Genomic DNA, 20,784 nt, shown 5'->3' with positions numbered 1-20,784 from the left:
CAAATTATTTTACTTTAATTAAAGGTTAGATTTATGTGAATATTTTGAAAGAAAAACCATGAGGATAAACAAATACATTTTTTTTTTTTCACAGCCCGTTTGCTCATATTCACCAAGGGTGCCAATATTAGTGGAGGGCACTGTACATCTCCCCATCATAGTGCATAGCAGAACACACACCAGGGTTGGGATCAATTCAGTTTGTTTTCTATTGAATTTTTACTCACTTCCTGAATTGAAAACTGAAATGACCACAAGATGCACAGTTCTGCCCTTCATTGCACACCTGACACATTGTTCAAACAAGGCTACCAAAACAAACACTAACCATCTGTATTCTGTCACTTTTTACAAAAACAAAGTTGATCTGCAAACGAAGACAAAGGAAATACTGTATATCCTTTCCATTGTCCGGATTGGACGAGAGGATGGTGGAGGTGGAGACAAACCAGGAGGTGTGTCTTGATGTCCAAACTCGTACACTACTTAGTACAAAGTGATGTATTCACTATAATAGGCCAGGAAATCCAATTATTATCCTAGGCATTGGAGTGAAACGCTCCGTCTCAAACGTCACCCTATTCTCCATATAGTGCACTTCTTTTTAATTGGGATTTCAACTCCATGACTGAATTGAGCCCAACCCTGTGTGGGAAGTGGAGGGTTAGAATTCATCATGTCTTGCCAAGGCTTCTCCAAAGTCAGTAGCCTGGCTGCCAACGAAGAGGTCATACTTCTCTACGATCTCTGCCTTGGTCAGACGGCCGTCCTACAGAGAGAGGGGGAGAGAAAATACAATCTTTGGTTAGATGCGCTCTGTTCCTGTGCACGCACGCACGCACGTACGCAAACACACACCTTGTCGTTATCTGACTCGTAGACCAGGTGTTTGGCTTCTGCCTCTGCATGGTCGTAGTCTGAAGGGAGGATCCAGTCTCTGGTCTCCTCCTTGTCCATGCGGCCATCTTTGTTTTTATCTCTGAACTCAGTAAACTGTTCTCGTTCTGTCTTCACCCACTCTGGCTCTGAAGGATCACCCTCCTGGTTATACATGTCACCTAGAGGAGGGGTAGGAGAGAGGGAAGAGAAGAGGAAAAGAGAGATGCTGATATGTTATAAGTATGTGTCCCCCATGTACTGATTCAGGTGTTATTTCAGGTTATAATGCACTCATGTACTCAAGGTGTTACTACAGGTTATAACTCACCTATGTACTCCTCCAGATCTATGAAGCCGTCTCCGTTTTTATCAATGTCCTCCATGGTCTCCTACAGGAGAGGGTATTGGCACAAAGATGTTACTGGCTGGCTACCTTAGACAATAAAGAACTCATGTTTGTATTACAAAAGAAATACTGTGTGTGTGGGTGTGTGACCCACCAGTACAACTATATCCTTCATATGGTCATACTCCTCAGGATGGAGGAAGGCTGTAAACTCCTCTTTATTGGCATTCAGGTCAGCGTCCAGGTCAGCCATTTTGAACCTCCTCTCATCACGTGACATCATCTGTCTGTAGCTGAAGCCATCTTCTGGGTCTGGATCATCTTAGGGGCACACACACCAATTTAAAAATGTTTAAGTCAGACCTTCCAGTAAAAAGGCACTTGTCAGGGGTCGTAAGTTACATTCTTATACTCGCTTCAGAGTGTGTGTCCGTACCCAGTATGTATCCGTATGTAGCATTCGTGTACTCCTCCCAGGACACCAGTCCATCTCCGTTAAGGTCATGACCTTTCCACTGGCGGTCCACATCATCATAGATCCACCTCTTCTGACTGTGTTTGATCCACTTCTTCATCTCCTCTACTGACACATAACCATTCCTGTCCTCATCTATACGCTCTACCAACATACTGTAGGGAGAGAGAGATGAAGGGTGTAAATCCATCTTTTCAATACAAATCTATTTCTCTCACTTCTAAACAAGATGCAGCATCTGTGTTTCTGTGTGTGGGTGTGTTACCCCAATCTCTCCTTGCTCTCTTCAGGTGTGAGCTGATCGAAGGTCTTGGCCTCATCCTGTCCAAGAAACGCTTCATGGTCATAATCAAAGTTATCTGCGTCGTCATGGTTGCGGTTGCTAAGCAGGTCGTCATGAATGACACGGTCCTTCTTCTCGATGGTGGGTTTACTGGAGGCATACACCACGCACAGCGCAAAGCACATGACCAACGGCCGCAGCGCCATACTCTGACACACACACACACGACAGACAGATGCTTACAACAACAATATGATTATGTCAGTGTGACAGTGCATTTAGTTTACGACAGGAATTCGTCATGACCATCTTTAGTTTAACCATACTAATAGTAACGTTACTGTTGTAACGGCCTTAGCAAGCTAGACATATAGCCTGATATCAACGTGATCAGTGTGTGATGAGGTAGCTAGTTCCACCAAAGATATTTATAACAAACTCAGTTTCCCCTACTCATCTGTGGCTCCACCGTTTCTGTCTGAACTAGCTACGTTACATGACATGGATAGCTAGTTGGCTTTATGTTAGTCTTACCCTGCTGTGCAGCCAGTTAGCAAGCAAGCTAACGTTAGCAAATAAGCATGCTTGCTAGCTCGACATCTGTTGATGAAATAAATGCACTGCTCATGTCAGTGTATAACTTTAATGTTACAACAATTTAGCAGGATAAAAACAGATGCAATGTGAATTTAGGTAGGCGTAAAAGTTATATTTTACTCACCAGTCTTTCGATTTTGACCGTCAACGTCATCTACTCCGGATACACACCCATCGCCAACGCCGTAGTAAAGTCGTTTCCTGTACTAAGATTAGCTTGTTTCATACCACTCGTCCATTACTCCACTTCTGGACAGCTTCACCCGTTTGATTGGTTAATAACCGCCACGTCCTCACGCTATGAGCGTGTAATGTTTTAAAGTATTTCCTGTCTCTTATACACATCTAGATGTGTATAAGAGACAGCGCTATGAGCGTGTAATGTTTTAAAGTATTTTCCCCATTCCCAAAAAAAGAGCAGCACTTATCAGTCAGGAATTGTCAAAACAACTTTCTAACATTGACTTTTATTTCTTGTTGTGACATTTGTGTTTTTTAACTGCATCACACAACCAAGTTCATTAGTAGGATATGCATGAGTGCATCCCCTCAAGCTGCATGCCCATTTCATCATCAATCATTGACATTCCAACTGAGTGGGGATATACAAAAATCTCTGAAACTGGAAACACTTATCTCCCTCACTAGCTTTAAGCACCAGCTGTCAGAGCAGCTCATAGATTACTGCACCTGTACATAGCCCATCTATAATTTAGCCCAAACAACTACCTCTTTACCTACTGTATTTATTTATTAATTTATTTTGCTCCTTTGCACCCCATTATTTCTGTCTCTTCTTTGCACTTTCTTCCACTGCAAACCAACCATTCCAGTGTTTTTTAGTTTTTATTTTACTTGCTGTGTTGTACTCACTTCGCCTCCATGGCCTTTTTATATTTTTATTTATTTATACATATATTTGTTTGCCTTCACCTCCCTTATCTCACCTCACTTGCTCACATTGTATATAGACTTATTTTTTTTTCACTGTATTATTGACTATATGTTTGTTTTACTCCATGTGTAACTATGTGTTGTTGTATGTGTCGAACTGCTTTGCTTTATCTTGGCCAGGTCGCAATTGTAAATGAGAACGTGTTCTCAATTTGCCTACCTGGTTAAATAAAGGTTAAATAAATAAAATAAAAAATTCTGAAATGAAAGAATGAGGTGATGACGATAAAATAGAGATTCAAGCAGTTCTCAATTCCAGGCTAAATCAGGAAATATCCCATCTATTAAGTACTAGAATACGGTAATATCCCATCTATTAAGTACTAGAATACGGTAATCAAACACAACAAGTCTAGAAAGCGTCATATTTATTTCAAAAACATACACAGTACAAAAATATAATTACAAATCAGAGGTAAAACCTAATTAATGGAGTTGCTGCCAGTGTCCTGCCTGACCCCTCTACCCGGTCTTCTGCCCCATCGTGTGCGCTCCCCCTTCCCCTGCTGGCTTGGAGGTCCTCTTTGGGTTCTGGATGAAGTGAGAGAGTGAGTCGAGTCTGGCTGGGGACATTCCGTCACTCAGTGGCTGAAACTGAAAGTCTCCTGCAACAGCAACAAACACAAACAGCCACATTCAAGCAGCTTCATGTCGCATAAAACAAACAGAGCTAAATTCAAGCATCTCAAAGTTTGACTTCGGCTACAAAAGGTATTGTGCAGTAAAATTTGCATTGAATGGAGTCACAAGAAGCAAAGGTTCAACCCGGCACATTTAATTACATTAATTATGACATTTAGCAGAAGCTTTTATCCAAAGTGACATTGTCATGCACGCATACATTTTTATGTATGTGTGGTCCCAGGAATCAAACCCACTTTACAGTTGTTGCAAGCGCCATGCTCTAACAACTGAGCTCCAGAGGACCACAGTATTGATCCAAAATAGAGAGCATAGCACAACAGTGTGTGTGTGTGTGTGTTGGTATGTGAGCGTGAGGGCTCACTGTGTGTGTGTGTGTGTGTTTGTGTGTGTGTAACCTGAGCTGTTGTCTCCTTCCTTTTTCTCAGCAAGGAAGGTTCTCTGCATCATCAGTCTCTTAACGGTGTGGCACTTATAGCTCAGCTCTGGACTGGCTTCAGGGTCTGCCCCTAAAACAAACACACACGAGAGAGAAGAGAGGAGAGAGAACTTAGAGTGAAGATCAGTTCATCTCTATGAAACTCACCACTCGTCAATACTCACCACTCGACTGTCCCTCCTCGAAGAGCACACAGGTGCCCAAGGCATCTGTCAGGAGATATGGGGGAGAGAAGAGAGAGCCAGAGAGGGGAGAGTTAAACAGACACTCAGTCTGTAACTCAGTATCACAACAGGGCACTAATAACAACACTACTCCTAAACATGTAGAACTACATGTACTTTACTGGAAAATGGATAACACAAATTCATAACACAAATGTTGTATTAAAAACAGACCCCTAGCCCATCTTCTCTAGACACTCTCTTCCACCTATCAGTAGGCAAGATGCAACAAGTGACATGTTGAGTTGTTTTTATTAGCCCAGTCCCTTCAGATCTAAAGTGTACATAGGGAGGAGGGGCAAGGGGTCCATTAGACATTCAGCAAATATGTTGTCAGGCGTAAGCAAATAGAAAGCACCAATAATGAATACACTTACCGTCATACTCTCCCGCAAACACGTATCTTCCCACCTGCATCATTGGCTGCTCACTGTCAATGTCCTTCAATACAACAAATAAGAAAATCAACAGGAGGAACGTAGAGGTTTCATTGAACGTTTGCTTTGCTACCTACTGTAGCGCGCGAGAAAGGGAAGCCAGATCACTCACCAGTATCTTGCAGGTTCCATGACACTTGGTCAAAAAATCTGAGTTAATTATACCAGAGAGCTCAACCACAACTAACTGCTCCTAAAAAGAGAGAGAAAGAGAGAGGCAGAACATTTAAGAAATTGTCTTCAGTCATTTTTCCATGGTAGAGGGTGTATCTGATCACAACAAACACGGCAAACACTAGATGTCATTGTCCACCATAAAATGTGTTGGCTAAGACTTACCAGAGGTCTCTAGAATACTGTAGGAGCCATTTCTACACTACGGGTGCATCCCAATACTCTCTTCTTTCTCCCAAAGTGTGCACTTGTTAATTTCCCTTCACTGATATGAAAGGAAATTACTGGATGGTATAAGAAATGTGGTGAAAACTCCCTCCAGCCCAACCAATCCAATGCTTTTAGATTTGTGGGAAGTCTTCAACCTTCGGGGGAGTTTAAAGGCGGTTGGCATCCAGTTCCCTGCGACCTGCCCTGTCTGGAATTGCGGGGAGTAACAGCGTAGCCTACGTTGCTACAATAGCAAAGACCAAAGCCGGTGGGAGTACCGCTGAGGACAGTGGTGTCTCTCTATTGAAGGATCTTTAAAAACAAACAGAGTTCTACAAGCAGTTGTTACAACAACAAGAAAATAGCTTCAAGTGTTGTGTCCAAATACTGGTGGAGTCAACTAATAAAATAAATGTACAACCTGACCAGAGATGTCCAGGACCTGAAGAACAGTTTGCAGTTCTCCCAGGGTCAGCTAGATAAGTTTGAACAGGAAAACGGCAAGATGACAACATTTTGAAAGTAATTGAAAGAAGACATTAGTTCTGTATGTGAATCCATGATAACAATGACAGAAATCAGACTCGAGGGACAATCAAGGTGGAACATCGTTGTAGACCGAATTGCAGAATCTCTACGAGACCTGGACGGAGTCTGACAACAAAGAGAAGGAAATTATTTGGAGAAACTGAAGATGGACCACAGGAAGATTGAGATGGAGCGCGCCCACAGGACTGGAAAACCCACCACCGGCCCAGGTGACAGGCCCAGACCGATAGTCGTCAAGTTCCTGAGGTTCAAGGACAAGGTAGCGATTCTGGAAAGAGCCAAGATCTTGAGGGGAACATACATCTTCCTCAACGAGAACTATCCTGAAGCTGGCGGCCAGAAGAGAAAATAACTTATCCCGGGCCATGAAAGCTGTCAGAGCGTGTGGGGACATTGCTTACATCTGATATGACAGGCAATTTGTCCACCCTCCCTCCCAAAAGCTGCTGGAAAAGCATTCCAGGTGAAGCTATTTGAGAAAATGCCAAGAGCGTGCAAAGCTGTCATCAAGGCAAATCGTGGCTATTTGAAGAATCTCAAATATATTTTGATTTGTTTTAACACTTTTTTGGTTGCTACATGATTCCATATATGTTATTTCAGTTTCGATATCTTCACTATTATTCTACAATGTAGAATGTAGTAAAAAATAATATAAAAACCCTGGAATGATTAGGTGTCCAAACTTCTGACTGGTACTGTGTGTATATACACAGTTGAAGTCGGAAGTTTACATACACCTTTGCCAAATACATTTAAACTCAGTTTTTCACAATTCCTGACATTTAATCCTAGTAAAAATTCCCTGTCTTGGGTCAGTTAGAATCACCAATTTATTTTAAGAATGTGAAATGTCATAAAAATCGTAGAGAGAAGGATTAATTTATTTCATCACATTCCCAGTGGGTCAGAAGTTTACATACACTCAATTAGTATTTGGTAGCATTGCCTTTAAATTGTTTAACTTGGGTCAAACGTTTTAGGTAGCCTTCAACAAGCTTCCCACAATAAGTTGGGTAAATTTTGGCCCATTCCTCCTGACAGAGCTGGTCTAAGTCAGGTTTGTAGGCCTCCTTGCTCGCACACGCTTTTCAGTTCTGCCCACAAATGTTCTATAAGATTGATGTCAGGGCTTTGTGATGGCCCCTCCAATACCTTGACTTTGTTGTCCTTAAGCCATTTTGCCACAACTTTGGAAGTATGCTTGGGGTCATTGTCCATTTGGAACACCCATTTGCGACCAAGCTTTAACTTCCTGACTGATGTCTTGAGATTGTTGCTTCAATATATCCACATCTTTTTCCATCCTCATGATGCCATCTATTTTGTGAAGTGCACCAGTCCCTCCTGCAGCAAACCCACCCACAACATGATGCTGCCACCGCCGTGCTTCATGGTTGGGATGGTGTTCTTCGGCTTGCAAGCCTCCCCCTTTTTCCTCCAAACATAACGATGGTCATTATGGCCAAACAGTTCTATTTTTGTCTCTCCAGACCAGAGGACATTTCTCCAGAAAGTACGATCTTTGTCTCCATGTGCAGTTGCAAACCGTAGTCTGTTTTTTTTAATGGCGGTTTTGAGAGGCCTTTCAGGCTGAGCAGCCTGGTACCTTCAGGCGTTTGGAAATTGCTCCCAAGGATGAACCAGACTTGTGGAGGTCTACAATTTATTTTCTGAGGTCTTGGCTGATTTCTTTTGATTTTCCCATGGATGTGAAGCAAAGAGGCACTGAGTTTGAAGGTAGGCCTTGAAATACATCCACAGGTACACCTCCAATTGACTCAAATGATGTCAATTAGCCTATCAGAAGCTTCTAAAGTCATGTCATAATTTTCTGGAATTTTCCAAGCTGCGGTAGTCAACTTAGTGTATGTAAACTTCTGACCCACTGGAATTGTGATACAATGAGTTAAGTGAAATAATCTGTCTCTAAACAATTGTTGGAAAAATTACTTGTGTCATGCACAAAGTAGATGTCCTAACCTACTTGCCAAAAATATAGTTTGTTAACAAGAAATTTGTGGAGTTGTTGAAAAACGAGTTTAATGACTCCAACCTAAGTGTATGTAATCTTCCGACTTCAACTGTGTGTAATATACACTGCTCAAAAAAATAAAGGGTACACTAAAATAACACATCCTAGATCTGAATGAATGAAATATTCTTATTAAATACTTTTTTCTTTACATAGTTGAATGTCGGGTCTGGATTTGGAGTCACACTCAAAATGAAAGTGGAAAACCACACTACAGGCTGATCCAACTGATGTAATGTTCTTAAAACAAGTCAAATTGAGGCTCAGTAGTGTGTGTGGCCTCCACGTGCCTGTATGACCTCCCTACAACGCCTGGGCATGCTCCTGATGAGGTGGCGGATGGTCTCCTGAGGCATCTCCTCCCAGACCTGGACTAAAGCATCCGCCAACTCCTGACAGTCTGTGGTGCAACGTGGCGTTGGTGGATGGAGCGAGACATGATGTCCCAGATGTGCTCAATTGGATTCAGGTCTGGGGAACGGGCGGGCCAGTCCATAGCATCAATGCCTTCCTCTTGCAGGAACTGCTGACACACTCCAGCCACATGAGGTCTAGCATTGTCTTGCATTGGAGGAACCCAGGGCCAACCGCACCAGCATATGGTCTCACAAGGGGTCTGAGGATCTCATCTCGGTACCTAATGGCAGTCAGGTCCTCTGGCGAGCACATGGAGGGCTGTGCGGCCCCCAAAGAAATGCCACCCCACACCATGACTGACCCACCACCAAACCGGTCATGCTGGAGGATGTTGCAGGCAGCAGAACGTTCTCCACGGCGTCTCCAGACTCTGTCACGTCTGTCACGTGCTCAGTGTGAACCTGCTTTCATCTGCGAAGAGCACAGGGCGCCAGTGGTGAATTTGCCAATCTTGGTGTTCTCTGGCAAATGCCAAACGTCCTGCACGGTGTTGGGCTGTAACACAACCCCCACCTGTGGACGTCGGGCCCTCATACCACCCTCATGGAGTCTGTTTCTGACCGTTTGAGCAGACACATGCACATTTGTGGCCTGCTGGAGGTCATTTTGCAGGCTCTGGCAGTGCTCCTCCTGCTCAAAGGCGGAGGTAGCGGTCCTGCTGCTGGGTTGTTGCCCTCCTCCACGTTTCCTGATGTACTGGCCTGTCTCCTGGTAGCGCCTCCATGTTCTGGACACTACGCTGACAGACACAGCAAACCTTCTTGCCACAGCTTGCATTGATGTGCCATCCTGGATGAGCTGCACTACCTGAGCCACTTGTGTGGGTTGTAGACTCCGTCTCATGCTATCACTAGAGTGAAAGCACCGCCAGCATTCAAAAGTGACCAAAACATCAGCCAGGAAGCATGGAACTGAGAAGTGGTCTGTGGTCACCACCTGCAGAACCACTCCTTTATTGGGGGTGTCTGCTAATTGCCTATAATTTCCACCTGTTGTCTATTCCATTTGCACAACAGCTGTGAAATGTATTGTCAATCAGTGTTGCTTCCTAAGTGGACAGTTTGATTTCACAGAAGTGTGATTGACTTGGAGTTACATTGTGTTGTTTAAGTGTTCCCTTTATTTTTTTGAGCAGTGTATATACACACAGGACTTTCGGAAAGTATTCAGACCCATTGACTTTCTCCACATTTTGTTAGATTACAGCCTTGTTATAAAATGGATTAAATAAATAAAAAACCTCAATCTATACACAATACCCCATAATTACAAAGCAAAAACAGTTTTTTAGAACAGAAATATCAAATTTACATAAGTATTTAGACCCTTACTCAGTACACTTTTGGCAGCAATTACAGCCTCGAGTCTTCTTGGGTATGACGCAACAAGCTTGGCACACTTTTATTTCGGGAGTTTCTCATTCTTCTCTGCAGATCCTCTCAAGCTCTGTCAGGTTGGTAGGGAGCATTGCTGCACAGCTATTATCTGGTCTCTCCAGAGATGTTCGATCGGGTTCAAGTCCGGGCTCTTGCTGGGCTACTCAAGGACATTCAGAGACTTGTCCGAAGCCACTCCTGCTTTGTCTTGGCTGTGTGCTTAGGGTCATTGTCCTGTTGGAAAGTGAAACTTTGCACCAGTCTGAGGTCCTGAGCGCTCTGGAGCAGGTTTTCATCAAAGGATCTCTCTGTACTTTGCTCCATTCATCTTTCCCTCGATCCTGACTAGTCTCCCAGTCCCTGCCACAGGGGGAAAAACACTGCATGATGCTGCCACCACCATGCTTCACCGTAGGGATGGTGCCAGGTTTACTCCAGACTTGATGCTCGGCATTCAGGCCAAAGAGTAATCTTGGTTTCATCAGATCAGATAATCTTGTTTCTCATGGTCTGAGAGTCTTTAGGTGTCATTCGGCTAACTCCAAGCGGGCTGTGAGTGCCTTTTACTGAGGAGTGGCTTCCGTCTGGCCACTCTACCATAAAGTCCTGATTGGTGGAGTGCTGCAGAGATGGGAGAACCTTCCAGAAGGACAACCATCTCCACAGAGGAACTCTAGAGCTCTGTCAGAGTGACCTTCGGGTTCTTGGTCACCTCCGTGACCAAGGCCCTTCTCCCCAATTGCTCAGTTTGACCAGCTCTATGAAGAGTCTTGGTGGTTCCAAACTTCCTCCATTTAATAATGATGGAAGCCACTGTGTTCTTGGGGACATTCAATGCTGCAGAAATTCTTTGGTACCCCTCCCCAGATCTGTGCATTGACACAATCCTGTCTCGGAGCCCTACGGACAATTCCTTCGACCTCATGGCTTGGTTTTTGCTCTGACATGCACTGTCAACTGTGGGACCTTATATAGACAGATGTGTTCCTTTCCAAATCATGTCCAACAATTAAATTTACCACAGGTGGACTCCAATCAAGTTGTATAAACATCTCAAGGATGATCAATGGAAACAGGACTCACCTGCCCTCAATTTCGAGTTCCATAGCAAGGGTCTGAATACTTACGTAAATAAGGTATCTGTTTTTTTGTTTTCTAAAAACCTATTTTCGCTTTGTCATTATTGGGTAGTGTGTTGATTGATTAAATAAATAAAAATCCTCAGCAATCTTAGAATAAGGCTGTAACGTAACAAAATGTGACAAAAGTCAAGGGCTCTGAATACTTTCCGAAGGCACTGAGATATGCACACACAGAGCCATATCCCAGTAATGCTTAGAGAAGATCTTATGTCAAGTGTTATTGAAGTGTTGCGCCTGCAGGTTCACCTGCCTCATCTAAAGCTTATTATTTTGGGGTATTGCTATAGGCCACCAAGTGCTGAGAGTCAGTATCTAAATAGTATGTGTGCCATGCTTGATAGTATATGTGACGTAAACAGAGAGGTCTACTTTCTTGGGGACCGGAATATTGACTGGTTTTCATCAAGCTGTCCACTCAAGAGGAAGCTTCTCACTCTAACCAGTGCCTGTAATCTGGTTCAGGTTATTAATCAACCTACCAGGGTGTTTACAAACACTACAGGAACAAGGTCATCCACGTGTATTGATCACATTTTTACTAATACTGTAGAACTTTGTTCTAGCTGTATCCTTACCCATTGGATGCAGTGATCACAATATAATGGCTATATCTAGAAGAATCATTGTTCCAAAATCTGGGCCTAAAATAGTATATAAAAGAACACAAAAGATTTTGCTGTGACTCTTATGTGGATGATGTAAAGAATGTGTTGGTCTGATGTGATTATTAAGGAGCATCTAGATACTGCACTTAATGAATTTATGAATGAATTTATGAAATTGCTTCTTCAAATTATTGATAAACATGCACCTAGTCAGAAACGGACTATTAGAACTGTTAAGGCTCAATGGATTGATGAGGAATTGAAAAACTGTATGGTCGAAAGAGATGGGGTAAAAGGAGTGGCTAATAAGTCTGGCTGCACATCTAACTGGCTGACTTACTGCAAATTGAGACTTATATGACTAAATTTAAAAATAAACTATATTATGAAACCACGATCAGTTATATAAAACTTGAGTACTTTAAATTATGGACAGAAAGACATTCAACTGCATCTTTCATCGAATCAGATGACTTATCACAAGACCATTTGATGTTGGCAGTTATTCTAATAATTATTTCATTGGCAAAGTGTGTAAACTTTAGAAGGAAATGGCAACAAACAGTGAGCCATCGTATTCATTAATTAAAAAAAATATGAAAGAAAAGCATTTTAAGTTAGAATTTTGTAAAGTTAGTTTGGGAGAGGTGGAAAAATTGTTATTGATCAATAATGACAAACCTGGCATTGACAATTTAGATGGAAGACTACTGAGGATGGTAGCTGAGTCTATAACCACTCCTATCTGTCATATATTTAATCGAAGTCTAGAGGAAGGTGTTTGTCCTCAGGCCTGGAGGGAAGCCAAAGTCATTCCGCGTGGTGCATTTCTCTAGATCCTCTACTCTTTTCTATTTTTACCAATGACCTGCCACTGGCATTAAACAAAGCCTGTGTGTCCATGTATGCTGATGATTCAACCATATACGCAGCAGCAACCACAGCTAATGAAGTCACTGAAACCCTTAACAAGGAGGTGCAGTCTATTTTGGAATGGGTGTCCACTAATAAACCAGTCCTGAACATCTCTTAAACTAAGAGCATTGTATTTAGTACAAATCATTCCTTAAGTTCCAGACCTCAGCTGAATCTGGTAATGAATGGTGTGGCTGTTGAACAAGTTGAGGAGACTAAATTACTTGGTGTTACCTTAGATTGTAAACGGTCATAGTCAAAACATATACAGTGCCTTGCAAAAGTATTCACCCCCCATTGTGTTTTTCCTATTTTGTTGCATTACAACCTGTAATTTTAATAGATTTTTATTTGGATTTCATGTAATGGACATTCACAAAATAGTCCAAATTGTTGAAGTTAAAAGTTTCAGAAAATTCTAAAAAAAAAATTAAAAAACTGCATGGGTGCATATGTATTCATCCCCTTTGCTATCAAGACCCTAAATAAGATCTGCTGGAACCAATGACCCTCAGAAGTCACATGATTAGTAAAAAAAAAGATCCACCTGTGTGGATCTAAGTGTCACATGACCGGTCACATGATCTCAGTATATACACACCTGTTCTGAAAGGCCCCAGAGTCTGCAACACCACTAAGCAAGGAGCACCACCAAGCAAGCAGCACTATGAAGACCAAGGAGCTCTCCAAACAGGTCAGGGACAAAGTTGTGGAGATGTACAGATCAGGGTTGGGTTATAAAAAAATATCAGAAACTTTGAACATCCCACGCAGCACCATTAAATCCATTATTTAAAAATGCTCCCTACAAAGTATTGACTTTGGGGGGGGATGAATAGTTACGTTCAAGTTCTGTTTTTTTGTCTTATTTCTTGTTTGTTTCACAATAAAAAATATTTAGCATCTTCAAAGTGGTAGGCATGTTGTGTAAATCAAATGATACAACCCCCCCAAAAAAATCTATTTTAATTCCAGGTTGTAAGGCAACAAAACAGGAAAAATGCCAACGAGGGTGAATACTTTCGCAAGCCACTGTAGATTCAATGGTTGTAAAGGTGGGGAGAGGTCTGTCCGTAATAAAGAAATGTTCTATGTTTTTGACACCACACTCCACAAAGTAAGTCCTGCAGGCTCTAGATTTGTCTTATCTTTATTATTGTCCAGCCATGTAGTCAAGTGCTGCTAAGAAAGACCTAGTTAAGCTGCAGCTGGCCCAGAACAGAGCGGCACATCTTGCTCTTCATTGTAATCAGAGGGCTAATATAAATACTATGCATCCCCGTCTCTCTGGCTAAGAGTTGAGAGACTGACTGCATCTCTTCTTTTTATAAGAAACCTTAATGTGATGAAAATTCCAAAATGTTTGCAATATTCAACTTACGCACAGCTCTGACTAGGGATTCACATTTTGGGGAATATTCAGAGGTGGAAACTTTCCGTGTGAATTAACAGGAAAATATGGGAATTAAAGGAAATATATGTAAATGAATATTTATGCCAGTTAAAATGTCGATGTTTCTTGCATTGGATATATTTACCATATCATAGAGACAGAAACATAAACCTTTTACCTTATCACAAGTAAACAATTGCAAATGATTAAATCCTTCCAATAGAAAAAAAAAACTATTTAGTTACGAATTGAACTTTAAATGAGTTGACTCTTAACATGGGATTTCACTGAACAACAAAAGGGAACATTGAATGATCCCAATGATCCATCGCATCTCGCAAAAACATTTAACATGCATCTGTAAAATGAGTCTAGAAACTAAAGCTTTGCTTGTCTTCCATGTCTTCTCCCTGGACCTCCCCAATGTCCACCTCTAGAACATCAGACTTTGAGGCCTCATCTTCACTGTCACTTTCCAACCTTGTTGAGGATGGCTTGTTGTCAGGCTCAAAAAGCCTCAAATTTGCCCGGATGGCCACAGATTTTTCAACCCTTGTATTGGTGAGCCTGTTGCGTGCTTTGGTGTGTGTTTTCCCAAACAAGGACCAGTTGCGCTCTGAGGCGGCTGATGTTGGTAGGATTTGGAGGATGATGGAGGCAACAGGGGAAAGAGCCTCAGTCCCTTCCACCAGGTGGCTGATGAGATATGTTGGCACGACTGCCATATTGCATCTCCATCCCAAAGCCCTAGCTTGGAAGTGTACTTCACCAGACTGCCAAGAACCTTGCCCTCATCCATGCCAAGGTGGCGTGACACGGTAGTGATGACACCATAGGCCTTGTTGATCTCTGCACCTGACAGGATGCTCTTGCCAGCATACGTGGGGTCCAACATGTACGCTGCAGCGTGTATGGGCTTCAGGCAGAAGGCTTCACGCTTTTTGATGCATTTCAGAACTGCAGTTTCCACTGCTTGGAGCAACAGTGAAGTGGGCAGGGCAGTACAGATTTATTCCCTTACATCTGCAAGCAGAGTCTGAACGTCAGATAGGATGGCATTGTCTCCCTCAATCTGTGCAATGGCTAAGGTTTCAGGAGTTTCAGACTGCTTACCACTCCCTCCCAAAATACTTCATCCAGGAGAATCCTCTTGATGAGGCTGTCCATATCGGCAGACTGTGATATGGCCATATTTTGGAGAGACTCCTTCCCCTCCAGGAAACTGTCAAACATGATGACAACACCACCCCGACGGGTGTTGCCGGACAGCTTCAATGTGGTGCTCTTATACTTCTCACTTTGCTTGGTGAGGTAGATTGCTGCTATAACTTGATGACCGTTCACATACCTAACCATTTCCTTGGCTCTCTTGTATGATGTCCTTGATGAGCAGATTCAATGCATGAGCAGCACAGCCAATGGGTGTGATGTGAGGGTAGGACTCCTCCACTTTAGACCAAGCAGCCTTCATGTTCGCAGCATTGTCTGTCACCAGTGCAAATACCTTCTGTGGTCCAAGTCATTGATGACTGCCTTCAGCTCATCTGCAATGTAGAGACCGGTGTGTCTGTTGTCCCTTGTGTCTGTGCGCTTGTAGAATACTGGTTGAGATGATGTAGTTAATTATTCCTTGCCCACGAACATTTGACCACCCATCAGAGATGATTGCAATCCAGTCTGCTTTCTCTATGATTTGCTTGACCTTCCCTTGAACTCTGCATCCAGCAAATGAGTAGATAAAGCATGTCTGGTTGGAGGGGTGTATGCAGGGAGAACAACATTCAGAAATCTCTTCCAATACACATTGCCTGTGAGCATCAAAGGTGAACCAGTTGCATACACAGCTCGAGCAAGACATTCATCAGCATTTCTCTGACCAAGTTGCTCCATTGAGTCAAAAAAAAATCTGATTCCAAAAGGATCGTGAGCTGTTGCTACCGATAAGGTGTCTGATTCATCATTTTCACCTTGAATAGAAGTAGAGGGACTTTTGTCAGAGGTTGCTTGTTGTGAGCGCTGAGGGAACTTTATGCACTTGGCCAGATGATTTTGCATCTTTGTTGCATTCTTCACATATGATTTGCCACAGTATTTGCAAATGTACATACACAGCTTTTCCTCCCAATTAGCTGCAGTGAAATGTCGCCACACATTAGATAGTGCCCGTGGCATTTTCCTGTAAAGATTAGTAAAAAATTAGTAAAAAAACAATACAATTCCATGTACAGATAAATAGTTAAGCAGTTAGATTAAACAACTCCTTTGTAAGATGTTTTAAAGATGTTTTAAAATGAACGATATATGGAAACAGGTGAATTGACACTCCTCAGTTAGCAGGCTCAAGCAAGCTAAAACCCACATGGTAGCAAAAACTAACTAGCAGAAATTGCTAACAAGTTAGAAATGATTTAAACACACTTTGCTGTAGGCTACTATTTACTACTTTACAAAAAAATAATGTCAAATAAAACATATTCACCCCACCCAGTATTGTAATAAAAACTTACCAGAAAGCATGTAGTCCTTGGCTCAGACAGTGTAGTAGTGTGGACTCAATAGCGTCTCATTAGTGTGCAAGATCTTGAGAATAAGCTGTACATGTGATGGAAGAATGCACTGTGCATGCAGAGGGTTAGAATTCCATTGAATTGGGGATAGTTTAACCAAAATATGCCACAAGACCTAGAATTGCCTTATGTGTATCCCACAAAAAAAGTTCCCCGTTATAAGATAACCTTTTTGATGAATTCAAGCAAAATTCCCAGGCTTAACTTCCCATGGAAGATTTCCCGGAAAGTTTCCAACCCTAGCTCTGACACACATACTTACCAGAGCAGACATGCCATCAGGGGTCTTTTCATAGTCCCCAAATCCAGAACAAATTCAAGAAAGCGTACAGTATTATATAGAGCCATTATTGCATGGAACTCCCTTCCATCTCATATTTCTCAAATGAACAGCAAACCTTGTTTCAAAAAACAGAAAGCAACACTTCACGCTTCTCCCCTATTTAACCTAGATATTTTGTTTGTATGTATTGACGTGTAGGTTATGCGTGCCACTTTTAAATGTATATAGTTCTATCTTTGAACTGTTCTTGTCTATTAATTTTCTGTATTATGTAATGTTTCATGTTCTGTGTGGACCCCAGGACGAGTAGCTGTGGCATTCGCAACAGCTAATGGGGATCCTAATAAAATACCAAAATATGTTGCATTACCACCCTCAACTGGACTATAGTATAAATCCATTATACCTTCTGATACAAAATGGGAAAAGGAAAAATGTAATAAAAATTTAAAAAACCTTCCAACTCATTAAAAACCAACTACCCCATTCCATTTTCTGTAATTTTAATTTCATTCTGCAGTACAGTTAATAACTATTGCTATGAATGATAAGAAGCCAACCTTACTAAAGCATAGATCACTCATTGGCCTATCCCTATGTGCTGGCACACATCTACTACTCAGAGGGATCCCTCACCCTTAAACCATCCTCCTCTACTTTCTTCACTGCCTCAGCATACAACACTTTCTGCACTGTTCTGACCACCTCAACCTGCCTCACTCGCACGGGACACTTCCAATCCCCTGCAACATGGGAACCCCTGCAGTTGACACACACAACTTTATCCACTGAAACTACATAATCCTCTGTCCTATGCCCTCCAGCACACTTCCCACATCTTGGAATCTCCCTCCTACAAACTGCTGCGACAATAAACATGGCACCTGAAACATCACAGTGGGTTCTACACAACAGCTCTAACAGGATAACTGATATATCCTAACATTACTTTTTCAGGTAGAGACTCAAAAAGACAGACTGACACCTCTGTTTCACCACGCTCCCCACTGGGTCTGCAGCGCACCAAACGACGGCCATCACAAACACCAGGAATGTTCAACTGCTCCACCTCCACACTTAACACTACCCCAAAAATCACTCATTTCAATGGTGCCCTGCTCCTAAGAGCAAAGCAAGAAACAGATCTTAACCTGTTAAGTGAGTGCCGATTCCATCTGGGCGGAAGTAACACAAAAAACTATCAGTCCACTACGGGTTACCTTCACTGATTCAACTACACCTAACTTATTTCCCACCCACTCTGAAACCACAACTAGATCCGGCAAAGAGCAAGGATCCACTCTCCCAGAAATGTACTCCTACTGGACCAGATTCTTCTTTATCATGTCCATCCACGCAAGGGTCGTACTCCGAGCTCTTCACCACACCATCCACGTCACTTAATTGGCCCTTATTAATTTCACTGCCAGAACTCAGTATGGCGTACGGCTCACTCTGTTTGTACTTGACAACAATATTCTTTGACACACCATCTCATTCTTTTCCGCCATCTTCAGATTCAAATTCAACCTCAGCCTCTCATCTTTTTCCCTCCATTCCTCTTTCGAAATCCTATTAAACGACTCCTAGTTAAAACTCTACGTTTCTGAATAGAAATATCTTTCTTGCCTACTTGAGGGAGGCCATCTATCAAAAAGCTTCATTCCCCTTCCTGAATCCCTGTTCAGCCTGACGTCATGTGGAACACGCTGGCAGAGGGAGAGGCGGCGTGCAAGAAAAAACATTAAGCATTTGTGGGAAGTAGTGAACAAGTGTACACTTCAGGAGGTAAGATAGATTATTGAGAAGCACCATTGGTGATTGGAGCACTCACATGTACCCACGTGAACAGGAAGTGTTAGTTCAGAGGTTGAAGGAGAGAGCATATGGTTCTTACCTTCTCACTAGATCAACTTGTAATACACCTCTCTGCACATTTGTTCGGTAAATCAAATGGATTGCTAATTTTTATTTTATATTCGGCAATAAATGGTTACATCACCCAACCAAAGATCTCCGTCTGGAATGCCAATTCTATGTAGTCGCTTCACAAACTGCTCTCATTCTGTGCCAGTGACGTTTCATGGGGAATCAGAGACGAATAAGCAAAGTCACTATCTGTTACGACAACTACACTTTGGTCTTACCTCCTCCTCCCATTCGTCTTCCATTTCACGATGCTTGATAAGAAACTGCCGGGAATAATAAACAAAGACCCACACCGCTGTGAAACAGGCAATAATAACTAAGTACTTCCTGGTCACGGAGTTTGGCACTCCTTCAGAATACAAGTCCTTTCCTGTTTAATGAATAATTACGGCGAAAATGATGACAAATGTGCAAAAATATCGATATGTTATACTAGTTATCATACAAAGAACAATCAAAATATATATATATTTTTTTTTATCTTAAAAATACTCCTAACATTTATTGCACCGGTTCAACATTATCTGTACTTGTGTCGCAGTAAAAGGTGGGTCCATTCTCCCCAGGAGCACTTTTATATTTACAAATGCACAGAGTGTACATCAAGTGGAGCTTCGCTGCTCATTTGGCGGCCAATCAGCTTAAATCCAATAGTTTTTCCATATTGCACCGTACACAATTGTCTGTACTTTGTGTCGCTGTAAAAGGGTGGTCCATTCTACTCAGGAGCACTTCAGCTTTCCAGAGTTTACACCCCCAGCAGTGGCACTGCTCATTTTGCTGCCACATTTCATACACATTATTCTGTACATTACATTTATATTAGCAAAAGTTTGAATTTCATAGATTTATGCCAGTTTTCAACGTAAGACTAGTAATTCTATAAATTTAATTGTGTTTATTTCAAGTTGTTTGTGCTTTTGTACTTGTCTAATGACTCACCTTTTTATGGATGTTTCCCGGCAGTTTGTGATTTGTTAGTATTTTGTATCAGGGTTGGCTTCATGTTCAAGCCCCATTTTACCACACCTGATTCTACCAATCAGCTTATTAGTAGAAACACTATGGCAGAACTCACAGGTGGCCAGTGGTACCTTAATTGGGGAGGACGGGCTCTTAGTAATGGCTGGAACGGAATAATGGGAATGGTATCAAACATGTGTTTGATACCATTCCATTGACTCTATTCCAACTATTATTATGAGCTGTCCTCCCTTCAGCAGCCTCCTGTGGTAGAACTGCGCTTGAACAAAGGCATGCACACATTTACATACATTTTACATTTAAGTCATTTAGCAGACGCTCTTATCCAGAGCGACTTACAAATTGGTGCATTCACCTTATGATATCCAGTGGAACAACCACTTTACAATAGTGCACCATGTGGGTCTTTAAGAGCAGGTTGAACCTCAGATTTTACTGAGTTACAGTTCATATAAGAAAATCAGTCAATGTAAATACATTAATTAGGACCTAATCTATGGATTTCACATGACTGGGAATACAGATATGCATCTGTTGGTCATAGATACTTACAAAAGAAAAAGTAGGGGCGTGGTGCATGGATCAGAAAACCAGTCAGTATCTGGTATGACCACCATTTGCCTCACGCAACGAGACATCTCTTTCACATAGAGTTGATCAGGCTGTTAATTGAGGCCCGTGGAATGTTGTCCCATTCCTCTTCAATGGCTGTGCGAAGTTGCTGGATATTGGCAGGAACTGGAACACACTGTCGTACACGTTGATACACAGTATCCCAAACAGGCTCAACGGGTGACATGTCGGGTGAGAATGCAGGCCATGGAAGAACTGGGACATTTTCAGCTTCTAGGAATTGTGTACAGATCCTTGCGATATGGGGCTGTGCGTTATCATACTGAAACATGAGGTGACGCCGGCAGATGAATGGC

General features: G+C 42.2%; 2 protein-coding genes across 3 annotated transcripts; both read right to left on the bottom strand.

Moving 5' to 3' along the window:
- Positions 1–328: 328 nt before the first annotated feature.
- On the bottom strand, positions 329–2,849 carry LOC111962530 (calumenin-B). Of its 2 annotated transcripts, XM_023985676.3 has the most exons (8): positions 2,705–2,791; positions 2,518–2,583; positions 1,966–2,192; positions 1,662–1,855; positions 1,380–1,546; positions 1,208–1,268; positions 859–1,058; positions 329–769 (listed from the first exon to the last, which is right to left on the bottom strand). In XM_023985676.3, the coding sequence occupies exons 3-8, from the start codon at positions 2,187–2,189 to the stop codon at positions 665–667; spliced, it is 951 nt and encodes a 316-aa protein (XP_023841444.1). In that variant the 5' UTR covers positions 2,190–2,192; positions 2,518–2,583; positions 2,705–2,791; the 3' UTR covers positions 329–664. The 2 variants fall into 2 exon arrangements, with proteins under 2 accessions (XP_023841444.1, XP_023841443.1); XM_023985675.3 differs by lacking the exon at positions 2,518–2,583 and having other exon boundaries at positions 2,705–2,849.
- Positions 2,850–3,885: 1,036 nt separating this feature from the next.
- Positions 3,886–19,217, bottom strand: gtf3c6 (general transcription factor IIIC, polypeptide 6, alpha). Its single transcript, XM_023985674.2, has 6 exons — positions 19,090–19,217; positions 5,389–5,469; positions 5,217–5,280; positions 4,780–4,824; positions 4,575–4,685; positions 3,886–4,139 (listed from the first exon to the last, which is right to left on the bottom strand). Exons 1-6 carry the CDS (start codon positions 19,111–19,113, stop codon positions 3,997–3,999), a joined length of 468 nt encoding a protein of 155 aa, XP_023841442.1. The 5' UTR covers positions 19,114–19,217; the 3' UTR covers positions 3,886–3,996.
- Between the last annotated feature and the right edge of the window lie 1,567 nt (positions 19,218–20,784).

This window comes from Salvelinus sp. IW2-2015, linkage group LG4q.1:29 (genome assembly GCF_002910315.2).
Source record: "Salvelinus sp. IW2-2015 linkage group LG4q.1:29, ASM291031v2, whole genome shotgun sequence".
Taxonomy (NCBI): Eukaryota; Metazoa; Chordata; class Actinopteri; order Salmoniformes; family Salmonidae; genus Salvelinus; species Salvelinus sp. IW2-2015.
This window is presented reverse-complemented; position numbering and strand designations above follow the sequence as displayed.